Source organism: Crocuta crocuta, unplaced genomic scaffold (genome assembly GCF_008692635.1).
Source record: "Crocuta crocuta isolate KB4526 unplaced genomic scaffold, BGI_CrCroc_1.0 scaffold116, whole genome shotgun sequence".
Classification (NCBI taxonomy): domain Eukaryota; kingdom Metazoa; phylum Chordata; class Mammalia; order Carnivora; family Hyaenidae; genus Crocuta; species Crocuta crocuta.
In genome coordinates, this window is record NW_027531562.1 from 2,861,376 (window position 1) to 2,881,041 (window position 19,666).

The 19,666-nt window shown below is 35.6% G+C and overlaps 1 protein-coding gene across 7 annotated transcripts in view; it reads left to right on the forward strand.

Moving 5' to 3' along the window:
• The window catches only part of HEATR5A (HEAT repeat containing 5A), a 112,347-nt gene that overhangs the window by 33,774 nt on the left and 58,907 nt on the right, over positions 1-19,666 (forward strand). For all 7 annotated transcript variants that reach the window (XM_077772708.1, XM_077772710.1, XM_077772712.1 and 4 more), the window contains 6 exons: positions 795-906; positions 5,131-5,283; positions 6,258-6,357; positions 9,521-9,630; positions 13,955-14,118; positions 14,225-14,400. In XM_077772708.1, the coding sequence (XP_077628834.1) occupies positions 795-906; positions 5,131-5,283; positions 6,258-6,357; positions 9,521-9,630; positions 13,955-14,118; positions 14,225-14,400 (815 nt within the window). The remainder of the gene's footprint in view (positions 1-794; positions 907-5,130; positions 5,284-6,257; positions 6,358-9,520; positions 9,631-13,954; positions 14,119-14,224; positions 14,401-19,666) is intronic.

A 19,666-nucleotide genomic window follows, 5' to 3' on the forward strand; every position in this document is an offset into this window, starting at 1 on the left:
GATTATATAGGCTGCATGTAGTACTGAGTTAGTAGTAAGTTAGTTGATTGGTTGTTTTATTTCTTTATTTTTTTTGTTACTTGTTTTAAAATATACTAGCCTTCCTGTGTAGAAGATTTATACTTGTTGCTTTTCTGGAAGTGTTTGTTAACAGAGATTTTTTTCAGACATAAAGATGCCTGTTGGCCTTTATACTGTATAAGTATATATTATCCGTATCCATAAATATGAAATATTTGGTTTTTCCTGCCAATTCCATAGACTTTTAAAATAAAACATTTTTATGAATCGCAGTCTCATGTGAAACTCACTTCAATGTGAGACTATTTTGAGTGCTTTTAACCTCTATAGTATACTGCCTCTGGAAAGATTTTCAGCAACTCAGGTACCAAAGTGTAGTATGCAGATTTTTAAAAAAGCAGATTCCTATAATGAAACTTTTTCTGGTAATTACAGATTTAAGGTAATTGCTTACAACTAAAAATAAACTCAAACTCTGTATACCTTAACTTGAACAGTTGTACAATGTCCTCATATGTGCTCTGCAAACAATTACAGGGTTGCTGTATACAACCTAATAGCCAGTATTTAACCTTAAAACATAACAGTTTTTGTAGTTTTCACTATGATGTGCTGTCCTATGTTACAGCCTACATGATTGACAGTTCTTTATCACTTTGACTTGGCATATGTAAGAGTTCATTTTTCAAGAGATTGGTAGTTGTTGTCATTTAGCCATTAACATAAATTGATATGCTTTATTTCTTTTACCTTATTCTTTTCCATGTAAATAGATTATTATGACACTAGCAGAGGATTTGCTGTGTTCAGCTGCTCAAAACAGTCGCCTTTCAGCTCAGCGCACACAGGCTGGATGGTTGTTGATTGCTGCTCTGATGACGTTAGGTAACGACAGTCTTGTAGAAGGTTTACGTAACTGTAAAGTACTTTGTGTTTTCTGGACGTAAAATACTGTAATGTATGATTTGAGGAGACTAATTTTTAATATATGCCAGAATTTAAGTTACCTGTACAAATATTTTTCTTCTAGCAGTCACCTTAGGAAGCCATATATTAATTGCATTCCTCAAAATGTTTTCAGATCTCCTTATTTGAAATTCTCTTCAAGACCAGTTTATGAGCATTGTTAGGATAAGCCAGTTCAGGCTTAATTCTGAATGACTCTGACTTTTACAAAAATCATTTACATCCATCTTCAAGAAAAAAAATTTCCACAATGTAAGGGTTAGCAAGAGACCATACCATAGCCTGTAAATCCAATTCTATAATTGTTTTGAGAATTGGTAATGCTCATAAGATACTTGAAGGGGATAGGGTTCATTATATTTATTAAAAATCAGTTAAGTATTTTATGGTCATGACTATTATATTTGCATCCTATAACTTTGAAACTCAATTTTTTTTACTTTATTAAAGTTGTATTTTAAATCTCTATATTATTTGTTGTGGCTGGATTTAACCAAATCTTTTTGACACCTCTGAAGTAATATGATCTAAAAGGAGCTTAAATTGGAGCACCTGGATTGCTCAGTCAGTTGTGTCTGACTCTTGGTTTCAGCTCAGGTCATTTTCTCATGGATTTGTGAATCTAAGCTGTCAGCACAGAGCCTGTTTGGGATTCTCTCTCTCTGAAAATAAATGAATAAACTTAGAAAAAAAGGAATACTCCCTTAAAAAAATAAAAGGAGCTTAAATTAAAATAAGCAGTCACGAATGAAGAACCACTTTGGGGGCGCCTGGGTGGCTCAGTCGGTTAAGCGTCTGACTTCAGCTCAGGTCATGACCTTATGGGTCGTGGGTTTGAGCCCCGCGTCGGGCTCTGTGCTGACAGCCAGCTCAGAGCCTGGAGCCTATTTCAGATTCTGTATTTCCCTCTCTCTCTCTGACCCTCCCTTGCTCACGCTGTCTCTCTCTCTCTCTCTCTCTCTCTCTCTCAGAAATAAATTAAAAAAAAAAAAGAACCACTTTAAGTAATGTTCTTATTATGATTAAAGAGATTTATTGGACTACATCAGGGTTCAGCCGATGGGCCAAATTTGGCTTGCCTTCTATTTTATATAGCCTGCGAGCTAAGAAGAGTTTTTACATTGTCTGTGGCCTTTAGTCCTACAATAGCTGAATTAAGTCATTGCTAGAGACTATATGGCTTTCAAAGCCAAAAATGTTTACTGTCTGGCCCTTTACAGAAAATTAGGCCCCTGACATAGGTCATCATTTCACCGTGTGATGAGGATAATGTGGTCAAACTTTTATTTGCTTTTGGCTGGATGTTTCTTGCCTGCCATATTGATGATCTTGGTTAATTAAAGGAGGAAATAAACTGCTTAATAAGTGCAGTATTTCAATAATCAAAACTTTTCAGAACAAAGTAATTCCATTGGAAGACGACTACAAGAAATCCCTTCTCTTTTAAAGAAAGAGAGTAGTACATCGTATTTTATTGCATAATTACAATTAACATACAAAAAAGGATTAAAATTTTAAATTGGTGTTACTAATTACTGTTTTCTTGGGTTTTATTCTATTATTTTATGCATTATTACTTTGCTTTATTATCAATTTTTAGAATATATTGCTAGTAACCGAGCAGCAGTAAAAACCTAGAGTGAGGTTTTTACTCTTAAGTATCATTATGAACTCATAGATTTTTTATATATTTATGTATTTCAATCCATTACAGTCATTATTCCTTTTGATCATCAAATTGTCAGTGGAAGCCCCTTCAAGCTGGTTCATGTATCATTTTGACATGAACCTAGTATTCTTTGATAACATTCATTATTATAATATTCGTTTATTTTTGGCAGAACAAGATGTCCCAGCTTTTACATTACATTTTCTGCCCCAGGCTTGCAACTAGTCATTTTCCAAGGAGTCTTGATTCTTTTTTTATGGGAAATGATATATAGACCATCTGAGGGCTTCATTAATTTTTGTCTTGCAGTTTTAACACCTTTTTGCATTTTCAGCATTTCCTTTACCATTTATAGTTTCTATTACTATATATTCAGTATTCTGAATTAATGTAAAGTCAAATAGACCACACTCAAATCCATTTCTCAGATGTGATCTACAACATTTTTTAAACTTTTTTGCTATACTTCCCACTTTATCTGATGCCACCTGAAATAACTTGGATTCACTTGTAGATATCTACATGGCTTAGAGATCTGTGGGTGGCTCATAAAGTCTGTGGGTTTTGTTAGGTGTGTTATTCTTGGTGTGAATAAACTTACTCTTGTTTATGTCTTTTTAATTACTACACACTCAACTTTATTAATTCATATATGTCTCTGAAATGACATTATCTTGAGCCCTTTGTAAGAAAGACAGTGTTTACTATTAGATATTTTAACGGTATAATGGCAAATATTTATGAAACATGTCAACTATGGATATTTTCAGTGACTCTACACTTTTTTTTGTATCTAAATTTTCTTTTCAGAATTTCCTCTTTTCCCACAGCCCAGTACATCAGTACATATCAGTGTGTGTGTGCGCACATACATGCACTCACACACACAAACTTTACGATTACTTACTCTTAATGGCCTTATTCTGATTTCCTTATTTTATTACAGTGCTTGGGGTTTTTTTAGGAGTACTTCGTCAAAGAAAGTAGTGAGCAAAGAGTAAAGAATTAGGCTTATTTTGAATCACGCTGTAGGAGTTAGCATATGGCTTCTTCCTAAAAAGCAGGTCAGTAGAAAAATGAAGAAATTAATTATATTTAATCTACTATAAATTGAATGCATAGAAAAGGGCAAAAGATTGGTTGCCCTTTCATTTTGCCATTAGCTCATCTCTTCATATGCAAATTTTGAACAATAATTGTCTAATGTCAAACATCATATAAACGGTTATCATGAGTCAAACACTGTTTGATATGTAAACTCATATACGGCTCAGGAAGTGTCCAGTGAAGTAAATGCAGTTATTATTACATTTATAGATAAGGAAATTGAGGCACAAAAAGGTTAAGTTACTTACCCAAGTTTACACAGCTAATAAATTGGATGGACCAGGGTATTTACCTCCTGGTCTTCCAGAACCCAGTGCTATTAGTTCTGTGCTTTGCTACCTTACTACGGAAGAAAAACATGCAGTACACAACATAGGAATAAGAAATAGGGAGTACTTATAAGATACTTTAAGATAACTCATAATTTTAAAGAAAATAATTTTGAGAAAAGCTGTGTTTGGTTTTTTTTGTACTAACTAGTTTTTCTTTTTTCTTTATTTGATGCTCTCAAGTAAGATGCTGTCATTGTACATTGCCTTTCATTACTGACTTTGTGTATTTAATGATCTTTCAGTTCATAAATGTTACTGACCTGAAGTCTTTTTTTTTTTTTTTTTTTTTTTTAAGTCCTGTCAGATATGTCACATCTGATATTTGGCCTGGAACAAGTTGCTTTCAAAAGTTTCATTACTCTCTAGGGGCGCCTGGGTGGCTTAGTCGGTTAAGCGGCCGACTTTCGCTTAGGTCATGATCTCGCAGTTCGTGGGTTCGAGCCCCGCGTCGGGCTCTGTGCTGACTGCCAGCTCAGAGCCTGGAGCCTATTTCGGAGTCTGTGATTCCCTCTCTCTCTGACCTTCCCCTGCTCACGCTGTCTCTCTCTCTCTCCTAGAAATAAATAAAACATTTAAAAAAAAAAAAAAAAGTTTCATTACTCTCAGTATACAATGCTATTTGTTACCCAAACAGTAGTACCTTGGATTTACACGATACAGTACAGTTCTTCAGAGTACTATAAGGTGTGGTCTATCATTTGGATCTTACAAACCCTTGAAGACAAGTAGTGCAGGTGGTGCTAACTTCATTTCATAGTTAAAAAAACTGAATCTCCAGGTCACAGCACTAGTGAAAGAGCTGACCCTAGAGCACATAGTTCAGTGTTCCTTGTTTCTTCTCTCTGTACTCTATGCCTTCAGATAGCAATTCATTCTGGTAGCACATTTTTTGGAAACAGAAGGTAAGAAAAGGTGCAGATTGCAGTAGTGGATTAAAATACGTTTATTTGAAGAGAGAAGTTCCTCCTTACTAATTGAATTTTAAAGAGTAACATTTTGGGTTCTTTTATAAGTGACAGGTTGAATAAATTACAGGTCCTGCGGTTGTCAGTCATCACCTTGCTCGAGTTCTGCTGTTGTGGAAGTGTGTTTTTCCAGTGTCTCCTAAAGATCTAGAAACAGAAAAGAGTCGAGGAGATTCATTTACATGGCAGGTAACCTTGGAAGGACGAGCTGGTGCTCTCTGTGGTAGGTCAAGTTTGCTCTGTTTTTTCTCTTTCCTTTGGCTTTTTCCCACTCTTTCCATGTATTTATATCTTTAATGGTGAAAATATCTACTTATAGTATTTTTGTAATTGAGCATAGTTAGTGATTATAACAGATATGCAATAAACCAAGTATTAGAGTTCTGATCCTTAGGATAATGTGCATTTTCTTAGGTGTGATCCAGCTGAGAACTGTCAAGGTTGCTTTGTCTTAAGTAGCACTCATTCCTCTTTTTAGAAATACTAGGGTTGGATTTGATTAAGTATGATTTCCATTTAGTTTTTTTATAGATGAAAGTTGTACCCTCCTATAGTATATGAGCCATTTAAAAATAGTATCTACGATGAATATTTGAACTAAGAAAACAGTATTTCTGGAAAGATATGGAAACATTGATTTGGGTTTTATTTTTTATTCATGGCATTTTTACTCCTAAAAAATAAACACAGTTTTGAAATTCATCTTGAAATTCATTCTAACTTTACAATATTCGTTTTATTCTAAATATGAAATAACTCCTTCTAAAAACTTAAGTGTTTCTTGTAACACCTATAAGAACCTAACTGTTGACTCAGAAGTCATCATAGTTTTGTGGAATTAGTGTAGAACTGGCAAACTTGAGGTTCTAAGCTAATTCAGCTCAGAGGCCAAATAAACCCCAGGAAGGCAACATTTTGTTAACTTGATTTTTTTGGTTTCTTTAGTGATTCTAGGAACTGGTTTGTTTTTTGTTTTTTGGTTTTTTTATTTGTTTGTTTTTTGGTTTTTGTTTTGTTTTCAGCTTGATTAGAGGAAAAGACCCTAGCTTCCTCTTTGTACTAGAGTTTCAAGAATTTTTTGTTTTTAGCACATTTCTTTATTCCTCTAATAAAAATGCAAAATACTATTCCATAATTGAATGCTTTTTTTCATGGTTCATTACACTCTGCCAAGTAAAAATCTGTTCTGTTTTTCAGCTGTCAAGAGTTTTGTTTCCCACTGTGGTGATCTCCTTACTGGGGAAGTAATTCAGCGTCTTCTTCCACCACTTCCTTGTGCTGTGGATTTGCTAACTCAGTAAGGATCTGCTATTCAGATTTTATAACATTCTTTAACAGCAGTCAGTTACTGTCGGATTATGTAATACCTGTTTAGTACATTAATAAGCCCAAGTTTGTATGGTTGGTGAATGATTTTCCTTTTGCAGTGGAAGGTAAACATTTAGTCACGTGATTTTTTTTTTTTAGGCTAGGATCTTGAAAGAAAAATACATATTAAAAGGGAAGGAAAGTTACTTGGTGGATATTGTATCTTCCTAACAGTAAGATTTAACCGAAAAATTAAATATTAAGCCTGTTAACCTTTTCAGGTATGCATTTTATTGGTTTGTTAGTGCTATTCTGTGTTCATAAGAACCAGATGCTTGTTAACAGTTTTAGTTTTTTGTTGTTTTTATTTTTCATACACTTGACTTAAACATGTAAGAAAACATAAAAAAATACAATATATATCAAGAGCACTTATAATTTCTAACTTAGTATAATGTATAAAGAAAGTCTTCCAGAAAATATTTAGTGACATAAAATTTAGCGTATTACAGAAAAATACATTTAAGGTCTGGCTTACAAGGCATAATAATAAAATGAACATTGTGAATCCAGCACAAGCTGAGGAAGGATTAGCAAATGTTTGCTGTAAAGGGCCAGATTATAAACATTGTAGGCTTTGCAGGCCAAACAGTCTCTGCTGCATCTACTCAACTCTGTTGTAGCTCAAAAGCAGTCATAGATAATCTATAAAGGAGCGAATGTGGCTGTGTACCACTAAAACTTGATTTACAAAAACAGATGGTAGGCCAGTTTTAGCTACCCTTAACTGGAACATTAGCAGTACTATTGAAGTTATCTGTGACTTCCTTTCTAATACCAGTCTTTACTCTTTACTTTAGAGGTAATCACTATCCTGAATTTTATACTTGTCATTCCTTTGCATTTTTAAAAAGTATATCGCATATATAAGTCTCCCTAAACAGTGTTTAGTTGAGTTTTGCTTGGTTTTAATCAGGCATATAGTATATTATTTCTGAGACTTAACTTTTTTTACTCATTATTATGTTTCTAAACTCCATCTGTGAGTAAGTTTGTTCATTCATTTTGGTTGCTATATAATAATTAATTGTGTGAGTATTTAACTTATCCTAATTCTGTCAGTGAAATATCCAAATTACATATTTTCCAAAATTCTTATATATTTATGCCAATAGTGTATGTGAGTAGCCTTCACTCTTCACTCTTCACTTCCTCACTAACATTTACTCAGACATCATTTCTAGCTTTCCAGTAGACATAAGTTGGTATCTCATTATGATTTTAATTTCTATATCTGTTTCCTGATTATTTGTCATTTTATATATTTATTATTACTCAGTATTTCCCCTTCTAGGAAATCTTTATTCATGCATGTTTTTACCTATTTTTAGGTAAAATAGTTTTTTGATGAACAGATATTAACTGTGAAATTTATCAGTCTTTTTTTGGTAGTTACTTTTTGTCTTTTTCTTTAAAAAATCTTTCTTCAGATTTATAAAGTTACTTTCTTATATTTCTAAAATGTTTAAGGTTGTGTCTTTCACATTTAAGTCTTTAATTCATCTGGAATTGATGTTTGTGTTTAGAGTGAGGTAGGGATCCAATTTTATTTTATTTTTTAATATGGACAACAGATGGTCCCATTCCTACTAAAGAATCCACATTAGCTCCAGCAATTTCCCTTCACCTCTGTCATATATTGTATTCCCATACACACGGTCTATTTCCATGTTCTTTCTTTGGTCCCCATTTCTGGGCCTATAACATTATCTAATAAATTTTAGTATCTGTTAGAGCAAGCTTGTTGGCCTTATTTATCTTTAGGCATAATTTGACCCTTCTTACACTTATGATGGTAGCCTGTTGAAATTTAATTGGAATTACATTTGAGTTTCTAGATAAATTTGAAGATAATTGGTATTTTTACAATAATCAAACACATCTCCCCTATTATTTTTTTTAATGTTTTATTTATTTCTGAGAGAGAGAGACAGCATGAGCAGAGGAGGGTCAGAGAGAAAGGGAGATACAGAATCTGGAGCAGGCTGCAAGCTACAGACTCTGAGCTAGCTGTCCGCACAGAGCCCGACACGGGGCTCAAACCCATGAACCATGAGATCATGACCTGAGCCAAAGTCAGACGCTTAACCGACTGAGCCACCCAGGTGCCCCTCACCTCACCTATTATTGAGATCCTTTACAAATTATAATTTTTTTCTATTAAATTCTTATATGTCTCCTTGGCTGGTTGGTTGGTTTTAGTAAGTAAGCAAGCAAGCACTACACCCAGTGTAGGGCTTGAACTCACGACCCCAAGATCAAGAGTCACATGTTCTACTAAGCCACAGGCACTCCAAGAATTTTTTTAAATACTGCTTTATTAGATGATAAAATATAGTAAGTCTTTTTGTTACTTAAATTATTACTTACTCTCTTTTAAGTTAAAATATGTAAATTCCTTTTTTTCCTTAAGTTAAGAAAGCACTTAGGTCTATATATTTTCCTCTTTAGTAATTAACAAATCAAAATAAAGGTCTTTATATGTCTTTTTAAAAATTTATTCCCATATACTGTATATTTTTCATTGCATTTTTCAAATAAGTATATGATAGTGGGAGAGTGTATATATGTATAATTTATTTATTGCTATTATATAAAAATGTAATTAAGATTATATCCAGCCACCTTGCTAAACTCTCCTGAACTAAACATTTATTTGTAGATTCTTGTGGATTTCTCCCTTTATAATATTTATTCAGTCTCTCTTTCCCCACATATGCTAACTAGATTACTACCATTTAAAGCTGAATAAGGGACAACTGGGGGCTCAGTTAAGTGTCTGACTCCAAGTATCAACTCAGGTCATGATATAACAATTAGTGAGTTCAGACCCCACATCAGGCTCTGCACTGGTGGCTCGGAGCCTCCTTGAGATTCTCTATCTCTCTCTCTGCCCCTCTCTACACATGCGCACGCTCTCTCTCTCTCAAAATAAATAATCTTTAAAAAAAAAAGGATAAAAAGAAATATAAAAGGAGCACTCATGTTTACTAAAAATATGTGTAGTTATCTTGCATTTATATGTCAGCCTGTTCAGTGTTTATATGTTATATAACTTACACACTTAAGATACACTTTTGTTTTATTTGAAGGCTTTCTTCAGTGCTTAAAACATATGGAAGTCCTTTGAAAACACCATCAATAGTTTATAGACAGAAGCTTTATGAATTATTGATTTTATTACCTCCTGAAACCTATGAAGGTATGTGCTTTAAACCAAAATATTTTGTTTGTGGCCAGAACAGTGCCTGGAAAGTAATACCTGAATGAATGGATGAATGGATGAATGAATGAATGAATGATATGGCATTTATTTAGTGTCTTATTTCTAGGAGGTTTAGGGAGTTCAATCTTAACCATTGTGTTGACCATTATATAGTGAATTAAAAAAAAATTTCTAAGCCTATTTTTTAATGTCTTGCTTTCTTTTCTCCTCTGGGAAAAAATGACCCTAGTTCCACTGTGTGGAAGAGAATGAGTCACAAAGCTTGGTCTTGATTCTACTCTGGTCTTTGGTACAGAATATTTAATGTAAGTCTATTAGACATTTGGCCATTCCTACTTTCTTTCTGTAGTAGTTTTCTGCTATGCATACTCTGTTCCACTCTTCCATTCTTTACTCTTCCCAGATAGAAGTTTAATAATGAACTACCAAGGGGCACCTGGGTGGCTCAGTGGTTGAGCATCTAACTTTGTCTTAGGTCATGAACTCGTGGTTTGCAAGTTTGAGCCCCAGATCCAGCTCACTACTGTCCGCACAGAGCCCACTTGTATCAGAGAGATTCTCTGTCTCCCTCTCTCTGCTCCTACCTCACTGTGCTCTCTCTCAAGTACATTTAAAAAAGTACTGAGCTACCAAGGTATGATTGATTTTATTATGTTTAGGGTGTAGGTTTTGACTTTATTGGGTTCAAATACAACTTTAGATTACTGGCATGCTATGATTTGTAAAATAAACTTGCCCCTATTTTAAAATAGTCCTAAAACCTTTCTTGTAAATTTAAAGCACAGCTTGAAGAAAATATATTGCTACTGCAAAAGACTCAAGATGCTTGTTTTAGGGGCGCCTGGGTGGCTTAGTCAGTTAAGCATCCGACTTTCGCTTAGGTCATGATCTCACGGTTCGTGGGTTCGAGCCCCGCATCGGGCTCTGTGCTGACTGCCAGCTTGGAGCCTGGAGCCTGTTTCAGTCTGTGACTCCCTCTCTCTCTTACCCTCCCCTTCTCATGCTGTCTCTCTCTCTCTCTCTCTCTCTCCTAGAAATAAATAAAAATAAAAAAAAAAAAGATGCTTGTTTTAAGAGTCTTAATAATGTTCAGCCAAACGTATTAAGTTGATTGTGACTTCAAATCCGCTTCCTTTAAAAATACTTCTTTGGCTTATATCCTTATTCTGCAAATAAATACAGTATATTATATACCACATTAGTTAAAACCTGTAACGTATAATTTCTGTTTTGACCTTTATTATTATGTGAGTGGTATTGTTCCCACTGCCTCTCTTCCTGGTTCACAGATGTACCTAGCAAAATATTTGATATGAAGTAATCATTTAGTATAAGAAGAACTGGGAAAAAATTGGTACATTGTCTTTCCTAGAAACTGCATCAAAAGAATTATTTCTATAGGACAGACACTGTGGTATAGATTATATATGTTATTTATATCATTTATCTTAGCATAATACGATTAGCTAGTTATATTTTCCTCATTTGACAGATAAAGGCACAGAGAATTTATAAAAACCAACTCAAGAACATATATGTAGTAAATAATGGAAGTAGGAGAGGAATGGGGGGTGGGGGTGGGGAAGAGGGGCAGAGAAAGAGAATTCCAAGCAGGCTTCACAGTGCCCAGTATAGATCCCCTATGTACTGCAAGATAGTGACCTGAGCTGAGATCAAGAGTGGTCACTTAACCAGCTGAGCCACCTGGTCACCTAACAAAACAGAAACTTAAAGTTATAATGATATCAGTTGGCACAGTGGGTTGTCAAAAAGTAAGTTTATAAGACATAGTAAGAAATTGCTCTTGTAGCAAAAATATTGGGATCTCATCAAGATTAAAAGCTTCTGCACGGCAAAGGAAACAACCCACAAAACTANAATAAATTGCTCTTGTTACGTGGGACATATTTAAGAATTTAAATAACTCTTTGTGGTTGTTCAGCAGATGCAAATTTTTGTCATAAGATTGATTTATTTTTCTGAGGCTTGTCAAGTAAAAATTGGGTTCTTAGTTTTTAATTTCCCATTTAGTGCTATTATGGATCCCCTTTCAAGTATTTTAATATTCTCTACCCTAGAAATTGTTCCTCATTAGCTTCACAAAGTCAGTAATGTATTTCTATTTAAAAAAGATACCTGCAGGGGCTCCTGGGTGGCTCAGTCGGTTGAGCGACTGACTTCAGCTCAGGTCATGATCTCATGGTTTGCGGGTTTGGGCCCCGCGTCGGGCTCTGTGCTGCCACCTCAGAGCCTGGAGCCTGCTTCCAATTCTGTGTCTCCTCCTCTCTCTGCCTCTGCCCCGTTCATGCTCTGTCTCTCAATAATAAATCAATGTACTGCCCCGTTCGTGCTCTGTCTCTCAATAATAAATCAATGTTAAAAAAAAAATTTTTTTTTAATAAATAAAAAAGATACCTGCATTTTAAAATGGAATCATCCTTTTTTTTTTTTTTTTAATTTATTTCTAGGATAGAGAGAGAGAGAGAGAGACAGCGTGAGCAAGGGAGGGTCAGAGAGAGAGGGAGTCACAGACTGAAACAGGCTCCAGGCTCTGAGCTAGCTGTCAGCACAGAGCCCGATGCGGGGCTCGAACCCACGAACCATGAGATCATGACCTAAGCGAAAGTTGGACGCTTAACCGACTAAGCCACCCAGGTGCCCCTAAAATGGAATCATCCTTGAGGCACCTGGGTGGTTCAGTCGGTTAAGCATCTGACTTGTGATCTCTAATTAGGTCATGATCTCACAGTTGTGAGATTGAGCCCCACATCAAGCTCTGTACTGATAGCCCGGAGCCTGCTTGGGATTCTCTCTCGGGTGTGCCCCCCCCCATACTCACTCTCTCCCTGTCTCCCCCACTTGTATGCTCTGTCTCTTTCTCTTTCTCTTTCTCAAAATAAATAAAAATAAACTTTAAATAAACAAAAAAGAAAATGGAATCATCCTTAAGTGTACTTTCTTTAGGGACATTTTAGGTGAATGGTCACTTTTAATGAGAAGTAGAGAGGGGTACCTGGCTGGCTCGGTCCATGGAGTGTGTGACCCTTGATCTCGTGATTCTAAGTTTGACTTTAATATTTGGTGTAGAGATTACTTACAAATTAAAAAAAAAAAATCTTTGAAAACATAAGTGAGAACTAGAGAAACTATTTCTACATTTAGTTGTAAATATGTTCAAAACGGTAATTAGGTCAATGTGATAATGAACAAATTTGTCAAAATGTATATATAAAAGAGACAACTAGATAATGTCTCATGTCTTATAGAAGATTGCAGTGCCACCTATGAACTAAGTTGACCCCCAGAACACAAATAAAATGAATCCTCTCTGGATTAAAGTTTCAAGTTATTAATTTATAAAAATATACAGACAATATAGGAACAAATTAAACTGCACTGCAGGTTATAATCACAAAAATTCAGACTGTAGAAACTTATTCAGAACAAATAACCTCATTTCTTCAAATAAATTACAGGAGGAAAAAGGTAGAGGGAAGAACTTTAGTTTGAATGAGACTTAAGATATATCAACCAGTTGAAACATATAGACTTAGACCTTGAATCAAACAAAAGCAAACAAAAACAGGCATTTATGACAATTGAAAATTTGAACAGAGTGAATATTTGATGTTTATTGGTTTTTAAAACATTAAAAAAAACATAATAGGATTGTTTAAAATGTCCTAAACTTTCAGTGATACACAAGGAAATATTTATTAGGTGAAATGAAATGCTTCTAGGATTTACTTCAAAATAATATGAAAGGAAGTAAGATAGTAGATGGAGGTATAGGTGGAGCAGAATTGATCTAACTGGTCAGGATGCTGAGGTGGTGGGGAGTTGGGGTATCATAATATATTATGTCTGCTTTTGTATCTGTTAGAAATTTTCCATAATGAAAATGTGTCTAATGTTCATAAATTATTTTTCAGGCTTTGTTTTTTTTTTTAAACAAATGTAATTTGTGTGCTTTTATATTCATCTTTCTAAATTCTATTTTTGTACTTCATGTCATTTTTCTTAAAATGATGGTAGTATTTATTCAGCATCACAAAATATATACACATATACTTTGAGATGTCTTTTCAGTATCTATATTCTTAGCCTTGTGACCAGTAGCACATAGTTGAGCCATTTGTAGGGCATTTTTCAAGGATGATGTACATCCTCCTTGACTGTGATAGATTAAAGTTAGCTGATGTGTAGATTAAAGCTCTGCTTCGATTTTTTTTAACCCTGTACTCTAACTGGTTAACTGCTTTTACTAAATTGCTAATTGCTGTTTTCTCTAACTCAACAGGAAACCTTTGTGCCATCCTCAAAGAGCTGGCTGCTGACTTGACTGCCTCTGATATACAGGTGGCAGCATCCACATTTTTACTTCCACCCCTCTGTCATCGGGATGATCTTGTGATATTAAGTCCTTTGCTACAAGAAACTGACCATAGATTTATTGAAGAACAGGTATAGTCATTTTTCATTGACCCTTGGGTTGATTTATTCTGTGAACAGTCATTTTAATATTATATAAAATATATGTGTGTGTGTTTGTATACTTTTTTTTTTTTAGCTCCTGCTTGGTAATGGTATTGCTTGTGGAAGTTTGGAGTATGACCCTTATTCTATTTATGAGAAAGATGTATTGGGAGATTCAGTGCCTAAGCCCCTACCTCCAGTACTATCAGTTATTAGCTCTGCAATCAAGCTCTTTGGAGTTGTATGTGCTCATGTGGGAGAAGCTCAAAGGTAAACCATCTTTAGTAGTTCACTTATCCTGAATTAAATTGTTCACTTATCCTGAAATATATTTAAGGATTATTAATTGGTTCAGTGAATGTGTAATAGAACTGGTGCGAAAGACAAACATTGTCAGATGTTCTCATTAGTGTAAGATTTTTTTTAGTGTTTATTTAAGAGAGAGAAAGAGAGTGCATGTGCGTGTGACCAGGGGAGGGACAGAGAGAGAGAGGGAGGGAGAGAATCCTAAACAGGTTCTGTGCTGTCAGAGCAAAGCTGGACAAGGCTTGATCTCACAAACTGTGAGATCATGACCTGAACCGAAATCAAGAGTCAGACATTTAACCGACTAAGCCACCCAGGCGCCCCACTATGAAAGATTTCTTACAGATGACAAGTAGAGATGAGATAAAGGCTCTTGTTTAAAAATTCACCTAGCTAATACCTAATAAGTAATTAAGTAAATATTTAAATTCAATTAAATTGAAAACTGCTAAGCTCTGTTGTGGATATAATACTTCACCAACAATTACCTTATCATCTAGCTGAAAATACAAATAAAAAAACTCAGTGATACAAGTATTTTGATTTAAGAGCACTTGGGTGGTTCAGTTAAGCATCTGGCTCTTGGTTTCGGCTCAGTTCATGATCACATGGTTCATGAGCTTGAGCCCTGCATGGTGCTGTCTGCATGGAGCCTCTTTCAAATTCTTTCTCTCACTCTCTCTCTGCCTTCTCCCTGCTCACGTGTGCTCTCTCCCTCTCAAAAATAAATAAACATAAAGATTTTTTTTATTTTAAAAAATTAAATTTTTTTAAATTTATGAGTTATTGTTATAAAGAACACTAGTTTTCTGCTTAGATTGGGTCTCATATAGGCTTTGTTACCTTGGAGGTTTTGTGAAGCCGTTATAGCTTGGTGGATTTTAAAAATTAGATTAAAATTGATTAGTCTTCAGTTTGGTAGATTTCTCTCCACTTAAAGTAAACTTCAGTTTTGAAATATCAGAGGCTAATAAATAGTTTCTTATTGAAAATGACAGTTTCTTAACTGATAACTGAAGTAATACCTTTCTTGTTGATCAAAAAACACCACTTGTATCTAGTATTCAGGAAATTCTTTGAGATACTAAATGGGACATGAATTTCTCCCGTAGGCTATGCTGTTTAACAATTTACAAATTAGTTACTATCCTCTTTTATTCATATACTCTACTTCCTTCCCTTTTCTCTCTTTCTCTCTCCCTCACCCCACTCCCTCCCACTCGCTCTTTCTTTCTTTCTGCTTCTGGCATGCTAAACCAAAAATAATACATGTAACTAGATTATAGCTTTTATATCATTTTTATCTAGTTATGTTTTCCAGAGAATACTGATTAGGTAGAGAATTTCCTCTCTTTGACAGACACAAAATTTTTGAATCTTGTCAGCATTACATTTTTGGGTTTTGTGTGTTTGTTTGTTTTCTTATTTAAAGTAAGCTTTAGGCCCAACATGGGGCTTAAACTCATGACCCCAAGATCAAGAGTCACATGCACTACCAACTATGTGAACTGTGTTATGTGAACCTAACAACACATTTTTGAAATAGGTCGTTGGATATTTTACTTTCAGTGGATAGAAAAGTGAATAAAATTTATGTTGAGTTTTAATAGCCTCATGTCATTTTATCTGAAATGATGGTGGTATTTGCTCACTATTGTAAGATAGACACATATACACACACACACTTTGAGGTGTCTTTTCAGAACTTAAATTTCAAAACATGTTTTTCCCAAGTTTATTTGTAGCCTTTAGCTCTCTATAACCATAAAATTATGGTATTTTAGATAACTTATGACTAAATTATAAATGAATGCCATAGCACTAAAAGATGAGAGGAAAATCACAGTATCTGGAATATTTAGAGAAGAATTGATAGGATGGGAGTTCAACTAGTCTGTAACTGTACCGTTTTATAGAGCATACAATTTAAAATAATTAATTTGGATTACTGTAATAGTAACTACAGTGATGAAACTTGTAGGTAAAATATTTAAATTAAGCATGTTCTTCTTAAATGGCTCCACTAACTCTTTTTGATAGATCTAAGACAAAAGTGAAAAAGAAAAGAATATACTCCTTCCATACTTTCCTTTTAAAAAATTGATTTTATAGTGTGCCTGGTGGCTCTCCACCAGGCTCAGTTGGGTGGCTCAGTTGGTTAAGCATCTGGCTTCAGCTCAGGTCAGGATCTTGTGGTTTGTGAGTTTGAGCCCCACATCAGGCTCTGTGCTGAGAGCTCAGAGCCTGGAGCGTGCTTTGAATTCTGTGTCTCCCTCTCTCTGTCCCTTCCCCACTCATGCTTTGTATCTCTCTCTCTTTCTCTTAAGAATAAACATTAAAAAATATTTTTAATAAAGGGGCACCTGGGTGGCTCAGTCGGTTAAGCGTCCGACTTTGGCTCAGGTCATGGTCTCACGGTTTGTGGGTTCAAGCCCCGCATCAGGCTCTGTGCTGAGAGCTCAGAGCCTGGAGCGTGCTTTGAATTCTGTGTCTCCCTCTCTCTGTCCCTTCCCCACTCATGCTTTGTATCTCTCTCTCTTTCTCTTAAGAATAAACATTAAAAAATATTTTTAATAAAAATAAAAAATTGCTTTTATTACACTCTTAGAAATGTTTTTTGGGTTTTGGATTTTTTTTTTTTAGCGTTATTGCCCAGTTATAGTTTAGGAAAATGGTTTTTCACTTCCGCTGTTTAAAATTTAATTAACTTTATGCTAAGTTTCTTTAACCTCACCTGGACTAAAATAATATATATAAAATGAATATATATTTAAGGGAGGGGAGGTTTTGTTTGATATAATAAACATATTGAGACCTGGAAAAACAAAGCATACTGTGTTTAGAGTCTAACTGAGTAAAACACAGTAGGCAGGGGTGCCTGGGTGACTCAGTTGGTTAAGCATCCGACTTTAGCTCAGGTTATGATCTCACAGTTCATGAGTTTGAGCCCCGCATCAATCTCTCTGCTTTCAGCACAGAGCCCACTTCAGATCCTCTGTCTCCCTTTCTCTCTCTCTTTCTCTCTCTCTCTCTCTCAAAATAAATAAACATTAAAAAATATAGTAGGCAGGGGCGCCTGGGTGGCTTAGTCGATTAAGCATCCGACTTTCGCTTAGGTCATGATCTCGCGATTCGTGNTATATATATAGTAGGCAGTACTTTGGAGATTTTTAAAGGAATTGGTCTAGCAGGATCCCAGATAAAAAAGTGGGTCATAAGCAGCTATTAGCAGTCTCCATTGGGTGTCATTAGAGGACCAGAAGAGAGAAGCTACTTAAATAGGAAAGTTAAGTTTCTAATTTCCTGTTATCCTAGATATGACACGTATTAAAAATGGCACCCTGGGGCGCCTGGGTGCTTCAGCTGGTTGGGTGTCCAACTTCGGCTCAGGTCATGATCTCATGGTTCGTAGGTTCAAGCTGCGTTGGGCTCTGTGCTGACAGCCAGCTCAGAGCCTGGCGCCTGTTTCCGAGTCTGTGAATCCCTCTCTCTCTGACCCTCCCCTGTTCACACTGTCTCTCTCTCTCTCTCTCTCTCTCTCAGAAATAAAACATTAAAAAAAATTTTTTGGGGGCGCGCCTGGGTGGCTTAGTCGGATAAGCGTCCGACTTTCGCTTAGGTCATGATCTCGCGGTTCGTGGGTTCGAGCCCCGCGTCCGGCTCTGTGCTGACTGCCAGCTCAGAGCCTGAAGCCTTTTTCAGAGTCTCTGACTCCTTCTCTCTCTGACCCTCTCCTGCTCACGCTGTCTCTCTCTCTCTCCTAGAAATAAATAAAAAACATTAAAAAAAATTAAAAAAAACTTTTTTTTTTAAATGCAGACCCTTGAGGCTCCTGGGTAGCTCAGTCGGTTAAGTGTCCAACTTCCTTCACCTCAGGTCATGATCTCGCAGTTTGTGGGTTCGAGCCCCGCATCGGGCTCTGTGCTGACAGCCAGCTCAGAGCCTGGAGTCTGTTTCAATCTGTGACCCCCTCTCTCTCTGACCCTCCCCTGCTCATGCTGTCTCTCTCTCTCCTAGAAATAAATAAAACATTAAAAAAAATTTTTTTTTAAAAAGTAAGAAAACTTTGCATTGATAATTCTAAAGGACTAAAATGATTAAAGTTCTAGAATGTTAAGATAATTTTATACAGAAAAGAACCATGATTGATCTTGTGCTTGTGTTATTTGTGGTTACTTTCTGGTTTTTGTTGTTGTTTTTAATTTTTATTTAGTTTTGAGAGAGAGACAGAGTGAGAAGGGCATGGAGAGAGAATCCGAAACCGGCTCTATACTGTCAGCGTGGAGCCTGATGTGGGGCCTGAACTCACAAACTGAGATCATGACCTGAGCCTAAACCAAAGTTAGGCACCTAACCGACTGAGCCACCCAGGCATCCCTTTTTGTGGTTACTTTCAAACATTTTGTACCTACATGCAAAGAATGAATTACTTAATTCACCTGAAAATTGTTCTGCCCTTGACAATACATTGCAGTCATATGGACAACTTTTTAAATTGTAGATTCTGATTTAATAGTATGGTATGTGGGGCACCAGGATTTCTCAATCTCTTAAGCTTCTAATTCTTAGTTTTCACTCAGGTCACAGTCTCACAGTTCGTTAAGACTGAGCCCCACATCAGGCTCTGTGCCAACAGTGTGGAGCATGCGTGGGATTTTCTGTCTCTCTGTCTCTCTCTCTCTCTCAAATAAAGCTTAATAATAGTATGGTAAGCATATATGTTGGATATTAAAATTTTTAAAAACTTCTTAGGTGATTGTGACTTGCAGCCAAGATGAGAACCACTGCTATAAATGCTGTAAAATGATATAGATTGTGAGTTGATGGAGAGAAAAGAAAAGCACAGTTTTAGTTAACAATGCTAGAAATTTTCACCATATACACCCTCCCTGAAAGCATATTAGATCAGCATTTTATAAGAAGTTACGTCTTGCTGTTTACTCTGTTGATTATGTATTTTTAATTTCTCTAGACCCAAATCTTTGTTTTAGCGTCTGATTTCATTCCAAACTAATAATTGTATGTTATAATCAATACTCCTTAAGCATACTAATTCAGTATTACTAAAAACAAGTCATCTCCATCTTCCTGAAGATTCAGAATGTTTTGTTGATATCTCTGTCAGCATTTGGTGATAAAGGGTGGAGAAAAAATGGGAGGCTCTGGCAGTCCCATATACAGGTCAAATTTTATTACAATATAACAAATTTCTCAGGCTGTAACCTTAGGC